General features: G+C 40.6%; 1 protein-coding gene across 1 annotated transcript; it reads right to left on the bottom strand.

Annotated features, from left to right (window-relative positions):
- Positions 1-8,485: 8,485 nt before the first annotated feature.
- On the bottom strand, positions 8,486-9,181 carry LOC112763471 (uncharacterized). Its single transcript, XM_025809129.1, has one exon. The coding sequence runs from the start codon at positions 9,179-9,181 to the stop codon at positions 8,486-8,488; it is 696 nt and encodes a 231-aa protein (XP_025664914.1).
- Positions 9,182-18,605: the final 9,424 nt, after the last annotated feature.

The following is an 18,605-nucleotide window of genomic DNA, read 5'->3' as shown; positions in this document are numbered from 1 at the left end:
GAGTTTGATAATTCTTGAGTTACTGATTTCTTAACCAAGACCAAAAAGGGAAAAGTAAATCTACTGGAATAAAAATGCCTTCAGATTGGAAGCAACAGTAACATGAATAAAAGAAACAATTGTAAACTGAAATACCTCAAATAACATTAATTCAAAAGAGTAATCTGTAACATAGAAGAATTCATAAATTAAATTGAAAAGATAAATAAAAGGAACATTGAACCTGTGATCGCAAAAGATGAAATAATCATAAAGTGAAAAGAATCCTAATTCTAAATCCTAAGAGAGAGGAGAGAACCTCTCTCTCTAAAAACTACATCTAATCCTAAGATTGTGAATTTGAAAGCTCGTTGATGAATAGATGCATTCCCCCACTTTATAGCCTATAATTTGTGTTTTCTGGGCCACAAACTGGGTCAGAAACAGCCCAGAATTCGCTGGTTGCGAATTCAAACACGCTGATTTTTCGTCACTGCGATGCGGCCGCGTGGAGCACGCGTTTGCATCGCCTAGAGTCAGGGCAACTATGGCATATTATATATCAAATCGAAGCCCTGGACGTTAGCTTTCCAACGCAACTAAAACCGCATCGTTTGGACCTCTGTAGCTAAAGTTATAGCCGTTTGAGTGCGAAGAGGTCAGGCTGGACAGCTTAGCAATTTCTCCAACTTCTTGTATTCCTTCCACTTTTGCATGCTTCCTTTCCATCCTCTGAGCCATTCTTGCCCTGTAATCTCTGAAATCACTTAACACACATATCAAGGCATCTAATGGTAATAAGAGAGGATTAAACATAGGGAACTTAAGGCCAAAGAGGCATGTTTTCAATTAAAGCACATAATTAGGAAGGCAAATGTAAAACCATGCAAATAGTATGAATAAGTGGGTAAAGAGTTAATAAAATCCATTCAATTGAGCACAAGATAAACCATAAAATAGTGGTTTATCAGTCCTTCGCAAACGTTATTGGCATTCACCTTTTCCAATAATGTTGCTTATTGCCCCCTTTCCCCACGTTAGAGTTCACGTTAGTAAAACTAACGTGACCCTTAACGTGGGCATGCCTAAGCTTCGAGAGCGTTAGTGACACTTACCTTTGTCACTAACGCTTCAAACACCCCTTCTTCCCACGTTAGTGCCTCACGTTAATTGCATTAACGTGACCACTAACGTGGTGGTAATTTCAATCTCCAACGTTAGTAACAAAGGTGAGTGTCACTAACGTTGGCCCATCATTTCTTTCCTCCACGTTAGCTTCCACATTAATGTAATTAATGTGGCAACTAACGTGGACAATATTGGCTTAGTCCAACATTAGTGACAAAGGTAAGTGTCACTAACGTTGGCGATTCCTTGCTCCTCCCACGTTAGAGTTCACGTTAATGTAATTAACGTGACTCTTAACGTGGCCAATTGTACCCTTTTGGAACGTTAGTGGTATTCACTTTTACCACTAACGTTGGAGCTTCCCTTTTTCTCCACGTTAGCTTCCACGTTAATGTAATTAACGTGGCCACTAACGTGGGCTATGATGGCTTTCGAAGGCGTTATTGGTGATCACCTTTTCCATTAACGTTGCAAGCTAGCTCCCATTCCACGTTAGTAGTCACATTAGTTAGACTAACGTGGCTACTAACGTGGCTCTTCCTTGCTTCTTTTGTCCTGAAATCATGCAAATAAAGTGCATCAAAGCTTGGTTCTAACTCATGAGATCATGCATCATCCATTTTATCATTCAATTCATGCATAATTCTCATAAAATCATGTAAAGTTCACAATGTTTGCTTGAATCAAGATGTAAGTGAATATCTATCCAAAACTTGCTTATTTACTAAGAAAATGCATGAAACTACCCTAAAATAGTAAAGAAAAGGTCAGTGAAGCTGGCCAAAATGCCCTGGCATCATATCTCAAGTTAAGCACAAACATTACCAAAATGAGCACTCATAGACATTCATGCCAAATGTATCTTGAAGATACCCTAACAGAATGAGACACACAAGCAGAGTATGCAATGAAGCATAGTCAGTCCACTCCCCAGGCTCTACTGGGAACGAACTGCTTTGATACCAAATTGTAACGACCTAATTTCTGGTACGTCATGATCATACTAGAAACTGAGTGCTACCAACTTGTATTCCTAATTATTATCTATTATTTATTATATGAGCCTGATTCATTGTTAAAAGCGTAGTTACTTTGCGAGGAACTTTTTTTTGAAAATGTTTGGATTAATAGACGGATTCATTCGTAATCAATTCACAACTGATAACAGATAAAACAGTTATAAACAACCACACATAAATACATCACAAGCAGTTGACAATATTCGGTGATCCAACCTTTATTAGAGTATAGACTTTTAGTTAGAACACCCCTAGAAATAGCTAAATAATAACTATATACATATATATGCATACAACATCCCAGGCCTTGACCTGTACAAGAAGTCCCTAAGCTGGCACCCAGGCTAGCCTAGAATCTATACTCACCTAGTCTCTCTAAACTACTAAAGTGAGGGAAAGTACGTTCTAGGTCTTCAAAACTCAAGTCCCGTGGAACGTCATCAAAAGATGGAACATCATCTACTACTCCTGTACACGATCAGTCATTGCCATGTGACGTCTCTCTGGTACCTCATCAAGTTGCCACAAAACAGGAGTCTCGAACACAGGATTTAAGTTAAAGTTTGCATACAAACGGGGTGTAGACGTTGGCTGGTCTTACAGTATATACATATAAACAGGTAACGGAGTTCACTCTAGACTTAGAAGACTACCTAGAGCGGAATCCTTTTTACGAACAGTTGTCAGTGAACTACAGAAGGGTACTCATACTTCCATCTGAAGGAGGAAGGGAGAGAGAATGGGTAAGAACTGGGGAGTTTTTAGTAGGGCCGGGGTTATTAGTTACGTTCATTAATTCTGTGTTGTTTAGCAGACTAATAGCATAATAGAGAAAGTAGTAAATAGAAGATACAGATAAATAGTGAAGATAGAAAAAATAGATAGCATAGCACAAACAGAAGAATACAAGAAAATAACACAAACACAGAGAATAGAATACAAACAAGAAAAGCATACATTCATGCAACAATCATAACAGAAGAAATGCTCAACCAAGTATGATGCATGTCTGTCCTATGCAGGCCATGAGCTCACGTGTCAGTGATAAACCCCATTTTTAAGGTGTATCTTGTATGGATTTTGAGGATTTTATCAATGTTCTTTCACACTTATTCATATAAAATGCATGGTTTTGTGTTTCTTCCCCAATTTGGCTTCATGGATTAAAACATGCTTATTTTACATTAAATTTGATATATTTTAATCATCTTCTATTACCATTCGATACCGTGATCTGTTTGTTAAGTGATTTCAGAGTTTATAGGGCAAGGATGGCCTAGAAGAGAGGAAGGAAGCATGTATAAATGGAAGGAGCATGGAAAAGTGGAGCTTTGGATCTTGAGCAACAACGCGTACGCGCCACTGGGATCGGCACGAAGAAGCCAAAGCCAGAAGCCGGCGCATTCGCATGGCTGAGCCAGAACCTCATGGACGCGCACGCGTGCTTTACGCATGCGCGTGGATCATAAAACTCCAGGGACACGTACGCATGCATTGCGCGTACGCATCGATGCCCTCACGTGACTTTTAAAGAGAAAATGTGACTGGCGATTTCAGGGGAGTTACAGACCCATTTTGGAGCAGAATTCCGGTGGGAAAAGACATAAAAAGACCAAGGATTGAAGGGATCCACATTCATTCACACATTCCACACATTTAGATATTTTTAGTTAGTTTATGGAAGTTACATTCTAGAGAGAGAAGCTCTCACTTCTCTCTAGATTTTTGCTTTCTCCATTTCAATTCCTCTTGGATCCTTTGGTGAGATCAATTGTCAATTCAATTTTACTTTGATTCAATTTGTAGATCTAATTCTCCTACTCCCAATTTATTGTTTTTGTTCTCAAGCTACTTTGGATCTTAGATTTGGACTTTGTTACTTTGATTTCTCTTAATGAATTAAGGAATTTCATGTTCATTGATGTCAATTGTTTGATTGTTAATAATTGCTTGAATTAGATAGCTTGAATTCAATTCCTTTTCTTAATTTCATAATGTCTCTCGCTATTGCTCACCAGTTGTTTGAGAAAATGACAACTTTAGCTATGGAGTAGATTCCTCATTCTTGGCTTGGGGGTTGAGTTATTGGAGACACTTGAATAGTTCCTTTGTTAATTATCAATTGAGAATTGCTAATTAATTTGTATGTCCCTAAAGGTAGACTTCCCTAGGGTTTAACTAGGACTTGTGACTCAAGTTGATTAATTTCACTACACATATGCATTGATTGTTATTGAACCTTACTTTGGGGCATTTCGTCCCCTTTTTATTTCCTTCTCTTTTTTTTTCCTTTTCTCTGTATATATCTTTTTCTTTCTTTTTATTATTCAATTTTTTTTCTTTTTGATTTTTTTCTCTTTTTTTTTTTCTTTTTGATGTACTTATATACAAAGGTATCAATGTATATGGTTTACATATTTAGTTAACACATGAGTATGTACCCACTTCCTAATATTTTCAATCAAAGACAAAAACACACTCTTACCCCAATCAATGTCCCCAAGTTTCCTCACACTTGAATGACACATACACAGTAGCCTAAGCTAATCAAAGTTTCAAATAAGGATATTTATTGTTTTCCGCTTTAGGCTTGTAATGTGCTAAAATTAAGAACAAGTGGGTTAATCGTAGGCTCAAAGTTAGCTAACAAAGGTTGTTTGTAAGGTAAGGCTATTTGAGCAAGTGGCTAAGTGAAATGATGGCCTCAATCACATACATGCATTCATACACACAATAATGGACATATAGAGTCAAACAAATCAAGGATCACAATTATAGAAGGAGAACAATGCACACAAGAAGAAAGATAAGTGGTTATAAGATGTAAGCACGCAATTAGGCTCAAATCTCACAAGCTTGTGTTCTTAGCTCAAAACCATGTTCCAATGTACATTATTCAAGCAAGCTTAACACCAAAAATTTTTCAAATTGGTAGGATGCCCTAAAAACATAGTTTCTTGGAAAAGAAATCATTACCATAACCAAGTAGTCCTAATCAAGAGACAACTATCATGCAAAAGGTGTCAAAAATAAAAAACTAATCATGAAATCTATCCTAATTAGCAAAAGAAAATCAAAGTTTATTCGGGTATTACCTACGGAGATCGGTCGACTGACCTACCCACACTTAAGAACTAGCACGGTCCTCCGTGCTATTGGTGAGGCGCAAGGGGCGATCGGGTCCGGAACGTCCACCATCTCCTTCATCAATGCTATCTTCACTTAAGTTTGAGGTAGATATGGAGATCTCCGGTTCCTCCATAAGTGGGGTCATAAAACTCAAAAGCTTCTTCACATAAGCAAACCGGTGTTGGTTCTGCCGTTCATATCGGTCCATCTTCTTATGAAGATCCTTAAGCCGTTGGTGGGATGATTTGGTGGTGCGGATGAAGTAGTGGGGATGCCCATAGGAATAGCTATATCAAGGTTCCCGGTGTCCGCCGGAGGCTTGAGATATTTCTCGGTTGGGATAACATCGCCATCTACCAGGATCATGGCCTTCCGATCCTTAATCTCCCGGGGAATACCGGCTGCAGCAACTAACTTGGTCACCAAAAGGGGGAAAAGTCGGTTTCCCTTAGTATGGATACGCCCCATGGCTTGTCGGATGATAGATGTGATGTTGACCGGTTTCTCAATAAGTATGCACCAAACTAATAGGGCTAGCTCGGCTGTGATAGATGACCCATGGGTGCTTGGAAGCACATAATGGGATAAGATTTGGGCCCATGCCTGAGCCTCTATAGTGAGAAAATGCACATCAATGCCCTTGGGCAGGGGTCGCATTCTCCCTTGAGTCCAAAACGCTCCCGGTTTGGCTATGACCCGGAGAATGGCATCCCAATCGAAACCATATTCACAACACTGCGACAAGACCTCTTGGTAAGCGTCGATCCCATCCGCTAATAGCCCGGTTTTAAGCACTCCTTAAATAGCTTCCTCCGTGATGGGGACTTGCTTCCGACGCACAAAAACTGATGCGAGAGAAGATGAGTGGTAGTTGGAGTAAAACTCCACCACCCAAGAAAGGTTGGCCTCCTGCGGTTGATGCGGGGTATCACAAACTGAACAATGTGGGCCGGAGGGGCGAGAAGACGTTCAGCGCGATAGTTCCTTTCAATCATCATGAGGTATATGAGCTCATAGTACCGGTTGGGTTATCCTTCTCTAGTGCATCAACATTAATGATGCTCTTTGCCTTCATGAGGAGGGGCTTGGCTTTTGGTGTGTGGTGCGCCTTGGTGGTGGATTTTGGAGGTGCTTTTTTGGTAGGCGGCTTCTTGGATGCCTTTCTCTTATCCTTTGTGATGACCATCCTGAGAAAAAAGGGGGAAAGAGAAGACATTAAACTCAAACAAACACACATGGATAGTATCATGCAAGTGAGAGAAAAAGCGACAAAAGAGTAAGTGTCCTGAAGACATGACAGCTGCAACATGTGAGCAAGACAACACAATGGGGACAATGGCAAATCACTTAGCTTGTGATGCAAAAGGGATATAAGCATGCAAATAAGAGGCATGAGAAGTATATTCTCAATCATAAATAACAAGAAGCAAGTCATAAAGAATGAGCATGTGAATGGAAGACATGAAGAGTAGTAGGCTCAATGCACATAGGAACAAGCAAGTGAATGAGAAAGGGCACTAAGTTGAAAGTATTATGTCAAATGGGGAACAAGAACACGTAGGTGCATTTCATCAAACACTTGGTGTGCAATGTTAGAGCAATAAGCAAATGAAGGAAATGTAACAATGTAGCATCCTACAATGCACGATCAATCATCATATGGCACCACTTATCACAAAGAAATCAAGACATAGTAAGATAACCCATGAATGCAAGAGAGAACTCCACCCTCAACACCCATGGCAAATAGAAAAAAAAGAAGCAAACAAATAAATAAAAATGCATGAATGAGAGTCCAACCAAGAAGGAATGCAAAGAAATGCAACCAAAGAGAGAGAAATTGAAACAAAACAAAGAAGAAGAAAGGTGTGTAGTACCTTGAGATGGAGAAGAAAGCAATGTAGAATGTAAGGAAAGAGAGGAGAAGAGAAATGGGGAAAGGAGGGGAAAGAGGGAAATGTGGGACCACCGGAAGTAGTAGTCACCGGTGATCAGTGCCGCCGGTGGAAGGGGCTGAGAAAGGGTGGTAGAAGTGGTTGAAGAAGGGGACATGGAATAGAGAAAGAAGATGGAAGAGATTTGAATTAAGGCGCGCTACATGAAAGTTGCATATCGCAATCGACGCGCACGCCAATCACGCGTACGCGTGGATGAGAAGAAAGAAGCAGGGACACATAAGCGTCTCCCACGCGTAGAAGAAGAGGGGACGCATACGCACAAGTGGCGAGCACGCGTGGAGGCAATTGCACTATTAGCACAATGTCAGCCTGAATCTCGCACAACTCTCTGTTTGAAGTACTAGGAGTTGGCTAATGAGGACACGGACGCGTACGCGGATGGTGCGCGCACACGTGGAAGAGCAGATAGCAGATTGACGCCTAAGCGTAACGCACGCTTATGCGTGGGTGGGAGTTGGGCTCCCAGCACAGTGGTCGCGCGATGTTCGCGCAATTCTCGGGAAAAATGTACCAAGAGTTGGAGTTGCGCGATCAACGCGGATGCGTCATCAATGCGGATGCGTCATCACCGCTGATGCGTGGATGCGCAGATCAGTAGAGCGACGTGTATGCGTTATGTGCGTGCACGCGTGGGATGAGTCATACGGAGGGCGCAGTGTTGGCCCAGTTCTCGCGTAACTCTCGGGTTCACATACCCAGAGAATGAGAAACGCAACCGACGCGTATGCGTCTAGCACGCTCACGCGTGGATTCCTCGATCAGGTTGAGGGACGCACATGCATCATGTGCGCGTTCGTGTGAGAGGGGTTAGGCATGGGTCTCAGTTCTAGCTCAAATGTTGCACAACTCTCTGGCTTTCTGTACCAGGAGTTGCGAAAGGCCAACGATGCGTATGCGTCTCATACGCCCACGCGTGGATACCCCGTTTTTTTTCATAGACATGAAGGAATGCATTTTCATCATAAATTTATTAGGCAATTAAGCTAAAGAGACCAAAAACACTCAAAAATCTATGCAATGCTTAAAATTGAGTGTTTTCTTCCGCACTAAGGATCCAACCTACTTAAGATCAATGCAAACCTTCATGAACATCACATCTAAGCCAACTAAAATCAAATCTATCCAAACAATCTCTAAAACTAAGCATTCACAAAATCAAGCAAGAGTTCAAGAACTATATACACAAGAGACAAAAAGGGTAGATCTCACTATGGTGGGGTGTCTCCCACCTAGCACTTTTCTTTAACGTCCTTAAGTTGGACGGTCATGAGCTCATGGGTTTTCTTCTTCGGGTGCATCCGCTAGGAGGAACACCTCAACTTCCTTGTTGCTTTTCATCTTTTTCCAATGGTATAGCTTTAGTCGATGACCATTAACCTTGAAGATTATGGGGCTAGAAGGATGACGCAAGTGATACACCCCATACAGCTCCACCTTCTCTACTCTATAGGGACCTTCCCATCTTGACCTTAGCTTTCTGGGCATCAATCTTAATCTTGAATTGTAGAGAAGGACAAGCTCTCCAACTCTAAACTCTCTTCTTCTTATATTTTTATCATGCACGGCTTTCATCCTCTCCTTGTAGAGTCTAGAGTTCTCATAGGCTTCTAATCTCAAACACTCCAATTCTACTAACTGTAGCTTTCTTTCAATTCCGGCCCCTCCCAAACATGAATTGCACTCCTTAACAGCCCAATAAGCCTTATGCTCTATCTCCACCGGTAGATGGCAAGCTTTACCATAGACCAACCGAAACAGGCTCATGCCAATTGGCGTCTTGTAAACCGTTTGGTAGGCCCAAAGTGCATCGGTAAGCTTGGCACTCCAGTCCTTTCTATGAGGCTTCACAATTCTTTCCAATATGCACTTGATCTCCCGGTTGGAAACCTCGGCTTGGCCATTCGTTTGGAGATGGTAGGCCGTGGCCATTTTATGGATGATACCATACTTCTTCATGAGTCCTTCCATTCGCTTATTGCAAAGATGTGAGCCTTGATCACTCACGATTGCTCATGGTGACCCAAAGCGACAAATTATGTTATTCCTCACAAAAGAAAGAACTACATTAGCATCGTCCGTCCGGGTGGGTATCGCTTCCACCCATTTGGACACATAATCAACAGCAAGTAGAATATAGAGAAACCCATTAGAGTTTGAGAATGGCCCCATGAAGTCAATACCCCACACATCAAAAATTTCACAAAATAATATCGTTTGTTGGGGTATTGATGATCGGCTGATTGATGGTGTAGAATTTCACTAATGAAATCTCGTTGTAAAGTATAGTTTCTAAACCAACAATAATCCTTTCATACAAAAATTTTGTTTGTCACAAGTACAAACCCCTAATAATCCTAATAACCGAGGTATTTAAACCTCGGATCGTCTCTCAAAGGAATTGCAGGGTAGTATTCTTGTTATTGGTTATGAGTTGTATATTTTCGGGGTTTTGGATAAGAGACAAGAAAAATAAATGGCAATGGAAATGTAAATGATAAAATGGTCTTGGCAAGGTTTGGTGATCAAGGATCTCTATCCTTATCTCTAACCATAACATGAGAATTGGCAAAGATCAATCCCATTAAGTCATCCTCTAACTAGTAGTAAAGGAAAGTCAAATGAGCTATATCAATCCAAGTCCATAAGTCCTAATTCTCCCCTAATTCAATTATTGAGAACTAGAGTTAATGGCTCCCAATCATCAATTACTTGGAGATTAGTAACTCAAGAATTCCTAAATTACCATCCCAAGCCAAGAGCATAAAATTCTACTCTAGCATCCTTCCAAGCATTTTGACAAACACTTGGAAGGCACAAAAGGGAAGCATAGTAAATTGACAACAAGAATGAATTTCAACAACAATTAAATAAAAAGAATTAACAATAACAATCAAGGAAATCACAATTAACATGAATTACCTCAAATTACATTAAAAGAAAATAAAATAACAAAAGTAGATCCACAACAAAGTAGAGAAGCAAAATAGGGAAGATCACAACAAAAGAGTAGAAGAGCAAGATGTAACAACAAGGAATTGAAAGGGAAAAGTAAATGAAAAGCAAAGATTAGAACCTAGACCTAAGAAATTCTAACCTAAACCTAATCCTAATTCTAGAGAGAAGAGAGAGCTTCTCTCTCTAAAAAAACTAAAACTCAAAACTAGATCTCAAGTGTAATGAAACATAACTTGCATTCCCCCTCATTCCTTGGTCCTTTTAGCCTTTTCCCGCCAAAGTTCACCTTCCAAATTGGGCCAGAAGCTCTTCAGAAATCGCCAGGCACGATTTCATTAAAGAAGTCACATGCGGGCATCGACGCGTATGCGTACAGCACGCGTACGTGTCCCTAGAGTATTGCGCGATCCACGCGTAGGCATCCAGTACGCGTGCGCGCGTCCATGGGCGCATCCCAAATCTTTGGCTTTTCATGATTTCTTCACTTTGCATGCTTTTTCTCCACTCATTTGATCCATTCCTATCCCTTTTCAATTTGAGAACACTAACAAACACATCAAGGCATCTAGTGGAATCAAAGGGAGATTAAAATTATCAAATTAAGGGATTAAAAGCATGTTTTCATACTTAAGCACAAATTAAGAAAGAATCACAAAACGATGCTAATTCATTGAATAAATGTGAGAAAAGGTATCTCATCCTTCTTGGAGATATTACCAAATCTAAGGCATTGAGAACAAGATTTACAAAAGAGAGCGGAATCTTTGAAAAGAGTTGGCCACCAAAATCCACAATGTAAGATCTTTCTTGCCATCCTTTGAGGTCCACAGTGACCACCGCCCTCAGAAGAGTGGCAAGCTTCCAAAATAGATTGGAATTCGGTTTGTGGAATGCACCTCCGAATTACTTGATCTGCACCACATCTCCAAAGGTATGGGTCATCCCACACATAATATTTGGATTGGCCTTTTAGCTTATCGTTTTGGTGCTTGGAGAGATTAGGAGGAAAGATGTGAGACACCAAGTAATTGGCGATGGGTGCATACCAAGGGATTACTTTGGATATTGCTTTCAAGCCCTCAGTAGGAAATTCATCATTGATAGGAGTAAAATCGCCTTTTGTGTGCTCAAGGTGACTCAAGTGATCCACCACTAAGTTTTGTGAACCACTTTTATCTTTGATTTCTAGATCAGATTCTTGTAAAAGCAAAACCCATCTAATCAACCTTGGTTTGGATTCCTTCTTAGCCAACATGTATTTTAAGGCCGCATGATCCGAGTACACTACCACCTTGGAACTGAGTAGATAAGGTTGGAATTTATCCAAAGCAAAGACAATAGTCAATAATTCCTTTTCTGTGGTAGTGTAATTAGATTAGGCTCCATCTAAAGTTTTAGAGGTATAGGCAATGACATAAGGAATCTTACCCTCGCACTTTGCTAGCGCGGCTCCCACCGCAAAGTTTGATGCATCACACATTATTTCGAACGGCCGACTCCAATCCGGCCCTCTTACAATGGGAGCTTGGGTCAATGCAACTTTAAGCTTGTCAAAGGCCTCCATGCATTCTTCACTTAGATCAAACTCAACATCCTTTTGTAGTTACTAAAGTCCTTTATAAATCGCCGGTAAAAACCTGCATGACCAAGGAACGAACGGACTTCTCTCACGGAGGAGGGGTAAGGCATACTAGAAATAACATTGATCTTTGCCGGATCCACAGAAATACCATTATTAGAGACAATGTGTCCTAAAACAATACCTTGTCTAACCATAAAATGACATTTCTCAAAATTTAAAACAAGATTTGATTTAGTACACCTCTCTAACACTTTTGCAAGGTTGTCCAAGCAAATATCAAAAGAGTCCCCGTAGACACTAAAATCGTCCATAAACACCTCCATGCAATGCTCTAGAAGATCCACAAATATACTTATCATACACCTTTGGAAAGTTGCCGATGCGTTGCACAAGCCGAACGGCATTCTCTTATAGGCATAAGTTCCAAAGGGGCATGTAAATGTAGTTTTTTCTTGATCTTCTAAAGCAATCGGATTTGGAAATACCCTGAATAGCCATCTAAGAAATAGTAATGAGATTTACCAAACAATCGATCAAGCATTTGATCAATGAACGGCAATGGAAAGTGATCATTCCTAGTGGCTGTGTTCAAACGCCGATAGTCAATAAACACCCTCCATGAGTTTTGCACCCTTGTATTGATGAGCTCTCCACTCTCATTCTTGATTGTAGTAACACTGGATTTCTTTGGGACGACTTGTACGGGGTTCACTCATTCACTATCTGAAATGGGGTAGATGATGTCCGCCTCCAACAACCGGGTTACCTCCTTCTTCACAACCTCTAAAATGGTAGGATTCAAAGGCCTTTGAGGTTGTCGAATGGGTCTAGCTCCTTCTTCTAAGAAAATACGATGCTCGCATACTTGAGTGCTTATGTCGATTAGGTCCACCAAGCTCCATCCTATAGCCTTTTTGTTCCTCCTCAAGACATGAAGCAATTTCTCCTCTTGTTGAGGAGTGAGCTCCCTTGCAACAATTACCGGGAACTTTTGAGCTTCATCAAGATAAGCATATTTTAGGTAGGGCGGTAACGGCTTCAACTCCATACTTTGTTCATGACTTGGCATTTGAACTTCCGGTAAGACCGGTGTGGGTAAGGTGTTCTCTTCGCGTTCGTGGGGGTTCCCCATACTTGGACCTTCAATCATACTCTCTTCATCAAGATTAACATTATGTACTTCGGCTACAACATTGTCAATCAAGTCACACTGGAATATAGAATGATCCTCCGGTGGGTGTCTCATGGCTTCATCAAGACTAAAGCTAACAATCCTTCCGTCGATCTCAAAAGAATAGGTACCCGAATAGACATCCAATTTGAACTTAGAGGTTCTCAAAAATGGCCTCCCAAGTAAGATAGACAATGTCTGGTCGGATTCACTAGGTGGCATCTCAAGGATATGAAAATCAATCGGAAATACCAACCCCTTAATGTTTACCAACACATCTTCCGCAATACCCATCAGCATTATTATGCTCTTATCTACCAAGACAAACCTAGCCGCCGACCGCTTCAACGGTGGGAGCTTCAATATATGATAAATGCAAAAAGGCATAATACTAACGCATACACCAAGATCGCACATACAATCAATGAATTGAACTCCATCTATGGTACAAGTGACTAAGCAAGGGCCTGGATCACCACACTTTTCCGGTAAGGCTCCCATCAAAGCCGAAATAGAGCTCCCCAATGGAATAGTATCTAACTCATGAATTCTATCTTTGTTTATGCATAAGTCCTTAAGAAACTTGGCATATTTAGGTACTTGATGGATAGCATCAAAGAGAGGGATTGTTACCTCAACTTTCTTGAACATTTCCACCATTTTGGGGTCAAGTTCTGGACACTTCTTGGCCATCCTCGCCAATGTAGAGAATGGAATTGGTTAGGCATCTTCCTCCAAGACCCTCTCATCTTTGGAGACTTCACTTCTCGATTGAGGGACTTCATCTTCAACTACCTCATGTGCCTCATCCTCCTCTACAATTTCTTCTATCTCAACCTCATCCCCATCTTGAGTGACTATTATTGGGCTCGGTTCCTTTGGACTCCTTGATAAATCCAATTTTTAGGGTTTATCTTGTATAGGCTTCGAGGGTTTTATCAATGGTCTTTCACACTTATTCATATAAAAATGCATGATTTTGTGTTCCTTTCATAATTTTGCCTCATGGATGAAAATATGCCTCTTTTGCATTAAATTAGATATATTTTAATCCTCCTCTATTACCATTCGATGCCGTGATCCGTGTGTTAAGTGATTTCAGAGCTTATAGGGCAAGGATGTCTTGGAGGAGAGAATGGAAGCATGCATAAAGGGGAGGAGCATGGAAATTGGAGCTTTGGAGTTTTGAGCAGTGACGCGCACGTGCACATGGCACGTACACGTGGATGCGCGCCATCAAGACTAGCGCGAAGGAGCCAAAGCCAGGAGCCGGTGTATTTATGCAGCTAAGCCAGAACCTCATGGACGCGTCCGCGTACTTCACGCCTGCGCGTGGATCGCAATAGCCCCAGGGACGCTGGTGCACGAAATTGTGATCATCAATGGCGCCAACAACTTGGTACGCATAATTGTAATCTCAAATCTTTATCACAACTCCGCACAACTAACCAGCAAGTGCACTGGGTCGTCCAAGTAATAAACCTTACGTGCGTAAGGGTCGATCCCATGGAGATTGTCGGCTTGAAGCAAGCTATGGTCATCTTGTAAATCTCAGTCAGGTGGATTCAAATAGTTATAGAGGATTGATAATTGAAATATGAATAAAACATAAAATAAAGATAGAGATACTTATGTAATTCATTAGTAGGAATTTTAGATAAGCGTATGAAGATGCTTTGTTCCTTCTAAACTTCTGCTTTCCTATTGCCTTCTTCCAATCATTCATACTCCTTTCCATGGTAAGCTTTATGTTGGGAATCACCATTGTCAATGGCTACTTCCCGTCCTCTCAGTGAAAATGTTTCAAATACGCTGTCACCGCACGGCTAATCATATCTCGGTTCTCTATCATGTTGGAATAGGATCCATTGATCCTTTTGCGTCTGTCACATGCCCAACACTACTCGCGAGTTTGAAGCTCGTCACAGTCATCCCTTCCCAGATCCTACTCGAAATATCACAGACAAGGTTTAGACTTTCCGGACCTTAGGAATGGCCGCCAATAATTCTAGCCTATACCACGATGGTTCTAATCTTAGATTAGAAACCCAAGAGATACACATTCAAGCTATTGCAAGTAGAACAGAGGTGGTTGTCAGGCATGTGTTCATGGGGGAGAATGATGATGAGTGTCACGGATCATCACATTCATCAGGTTAAAGAACGAGTGTATATCTTAGAGAAGAAGTAGGCATGAATTGAATAGAAAAACAGTAGTACTGTGCATTAATTCATGAAGAACAGTAGAGCTCCACACCTTAATCTATGGTGTGTAGAAACTCTACCATTGAAAATATATAAGAAAAAAAGGTCTAGGTATGACCAAATGGCCAGCCTTCCAAAGCATGAACATACAAGTTCCAAGATGAAAAGTATGATCCAGTGTGTAAAATACAATAGCAGAAGGTCCTATTTGTAGAAGACTAGTAGCCTAGGATTACAGAAATAAGTAATTAATGCAAAAATCTTCTTCCGGGCCCACTTGGTGTGTGCTTGGGCTGAGCATTGAAGCTTTCACGTGTAGAGACTTTTCTTGGATTTAAACGCCAGCTTTTGTGCCAGTTTGGGCGTTTAACTCCAGCTTTTATGCCAGTTCTGGCGTTTTGTCGCCAGAATTTGTATGCTGACTTTGAATGCCAGTTTGGGCCATCAAATCTTGGGAAAAGTATGGACTATTATATATTGATGGAAAGCCCAGGATGTCTACTTTCCAACGCGATTGAGAGCGCGCCAATTGGGCTTATGTAGCCCCAGAAAATCTACTTTAAGTGCAGGGAGGTCAAAATCCAACAGCATCTGCAGTCCTTTTTTAGCCTCTGAATCAGATTTTTGCTCAGGTCCCTCAATTTCATCCAGAAAATACCTGAAATCATTGAAAAATAGACAAACTCATAGTAAAGTCCAGAAATGTGATTTTTATTTAAAAACTAATAAAAACATAAGAAAAACTAGCTAAAATATACTAAAAACATACTAAAAACAATGCCAAAAAGCGTATAAATTATCTGCTCATCAGGCGCGTACGCATGCTGGCGCGCACATGTCGATGCCTGCATGTGATTTTTAAAGAGAAAATGTGACCAGTGATTTCAGGCAATTACAGACGCTGTTTGGGGCAGAGTTCTGGCGGGAAAAGCATAAGAAGACTAAGGATTGAAGGGCTTGGGATCAATTCACTTCTTCTTACACATTCTCTAGATATTTTCCTAGTTAGTTACATTTTGTAGAGAGAGAAACTCCAACTTCTCTCCAGGATTTTGCTCTCTCCATTTCAATTCCCCTTGGATTACTTTGGTGAGATCAATTGCTAATTCACTTTTACTTTGATTCAAGTTGTGGATCTTCTTCTCCTAATCTCAATTAGTGTATTAGTTGATCAATTCACTCTAGATCTTGGATTTGAACTTTGTTACTTTGATTTGGGTTAATGAATTGAGGTATTTTCATGTTCATTGATTTCAATTATTTGATTGTTGATGATTGCTTGAGATAGATAGCTTGAATTCAATTCCTTTTTCTCAAATTCATAATGTCTCTTATGATTGCTCACCAAGTGTTTGAGGAAATGACAACCCTAACCATGGAGTAGAATTCTCTTACTTGGCTTAGGGGTTAAGCTATTGGAGACACTTGAATAGTTAATATCAATTGTTGATTACCAATTGAGAATTGCTAATTCACTTGGAGGGAACCAAAGCTAGACTTCCCTAGGGTTAGACTAGGACTTGTGACTCAAGTTAGTTACTTTCACTTGACTTTCCTCCATGATTAGAGGTTGACTAAGTGAAGCAATGATTAATTGTTATCACAATTGAAAGAGGCTATAATGATGGAACTTCCAATGCTCACCCTTATGCAAGGCTTTTATCTTGATTGATTGTTGTTTACTTTTGTTAGCTTGAATTCGTACACCAAATTCTCAAAATCACAAAAGACTTCCTAATCAATAATGTGCATTCTAAGGCATTTCCTAGGGAGGACGACTCAGGACTAATACTCTCGGTTATAGATTTTAGGATTGTTTGATGTGAAATTTGCGTGTCGGTTAGACTATATTCACGATTGGACTTATTGCTAATTACTATACCGGCATAAAAATATCATCATCAAAATGGCGCTATTGCCGGGGACTTCCTTATGTGTGCCATGTTATTGATTAGTGTGAATATGTGTATATGTACATACTTGCATTTTTCTTTTGGTTGTTTGTTTGTTTAATTACTAGTTAGGATCAATCATTGCCTAGTCCTACTTGTTGTCATGAGTTTTATATCTCCTTCATTGTATGACGCGTTCACTACCGGATCCGAGCTTAGCCCCATTTGATCCAGAAATCGAAAGAACTTTGCTTCACATTAGGCAAGCTCGGAGGCGGTTAGCCTTTGAGGAAGGTGAAAAGGTTTTTACCAATTCACCAACCATATCCGAAGTAGATTGCAAACCGTCATTCAAAGAAGGTACTATCTACTCTTCTGTTGATACCACTAATAGTTATTCTTTTGATCTAGGTGCCAACACTATGGCCGCTCCAAGGAGAGTTACTCTCATGGAAGCGGGTGCACCAGACTTTGTCCTTCAACCTCTTCATGTGCTTCATCCAAACTTGAATGCAAACTTTGAACTCAAGACCATTTTGATCTATCTCCTACCTAAGTTTCAAGGACTTCCCGCACAGGATCCTATTCGACACCTTTAGGACTTTCATGGTGTATGCTCAACAACTAGGCAGGAAGGGTCCGATGAGGTTGCTATATGGTTGTTTGCCTTCCCATTCTCTCTAGAGGGAAGAGCCAAAGAGTGGTTTTACACTTTGCCTAGTGATGTTGTTACCAATTGGGACATGCTTAGAAGAAAGTTTCTAGATAAATTCTTGCCCGTAGAAATGACAGACAAGCTAAGAAAAGAGATTTCATGCATTGTACAAGGCAAAATGGAAACTCTATACGAGTATTGGGAGCGGCTTCGCAAACATCTTGACTCATGCCCTAACCATATGATTGACACTCAAGTATTGCTTAGTTATGTGTGTGAACCTGAAATCACTCAACAAACACATCAAGGCATTGAATGAAATTAAGGTGAGTTAAAATCACCAATTTAAGGGCCTAAAAAGCATGTTTTCATATTTAAGTACAAATCAAGGGAGAATTGCAAAACCATGCTATTTCATTGAATAAATGTGAGAAAAGTTGATAAAATCTCCCAAATTAAGCACAAGATAAACCACAAAATTGGGATTTATCAGTGTGCCAAGGGATGAGACCACAAGACAAGACTCTATTGGATGCTTCTAGCAATGGTTCTTTGTCTAAGTATAGGACGGCGGAGGAGGCATGGCAAATCATAACCGACTTGGCCGAGTCCACTCAACACGCTAGATGAAGGATCAACCATCCAAAGTCCGTAAATGAAGTTTCCACTAGTAGTGAGACCGCCGCTCTTGCCAAATCCTTGGGTGAGATGACAAGCATTCTAAAGCAACTCCAATTTGGTCAACAACAACCTCAACAACAACATCAACCTCCACCACCTCCTCAACAACATAGTCAACAATTAGTCCCCTAAAAAGTGTGTGGCATTTGCTCTTGCTATTCCCATTATATGGACGAGTGCCCAAGCCTCCAAGAAGATAACACATTGGCGGCTACCCACAACTTTTATGACCGTCCGAATCAAGGATACTA

The sequence above is a fragment of the Arachis hypogaea genome, chromosome 17 (assembly GCF_003086295.3).
Source record: "Arachis hypogaea cultivar Tifrunner chromosome 17, arahy.Tifrunner.gnm2.J5K5, whole genome shotgun sequence".
Lineage (NCBI taxonomy): Eukaryota > Viridiplantae > Streptophyta > Magnoliopsida > Fabales > Fabaceae > Arachis > Arachis hypogaea.
This window is presented reverse-complemented; position numbering and strand designations above follow the sequence as displayed.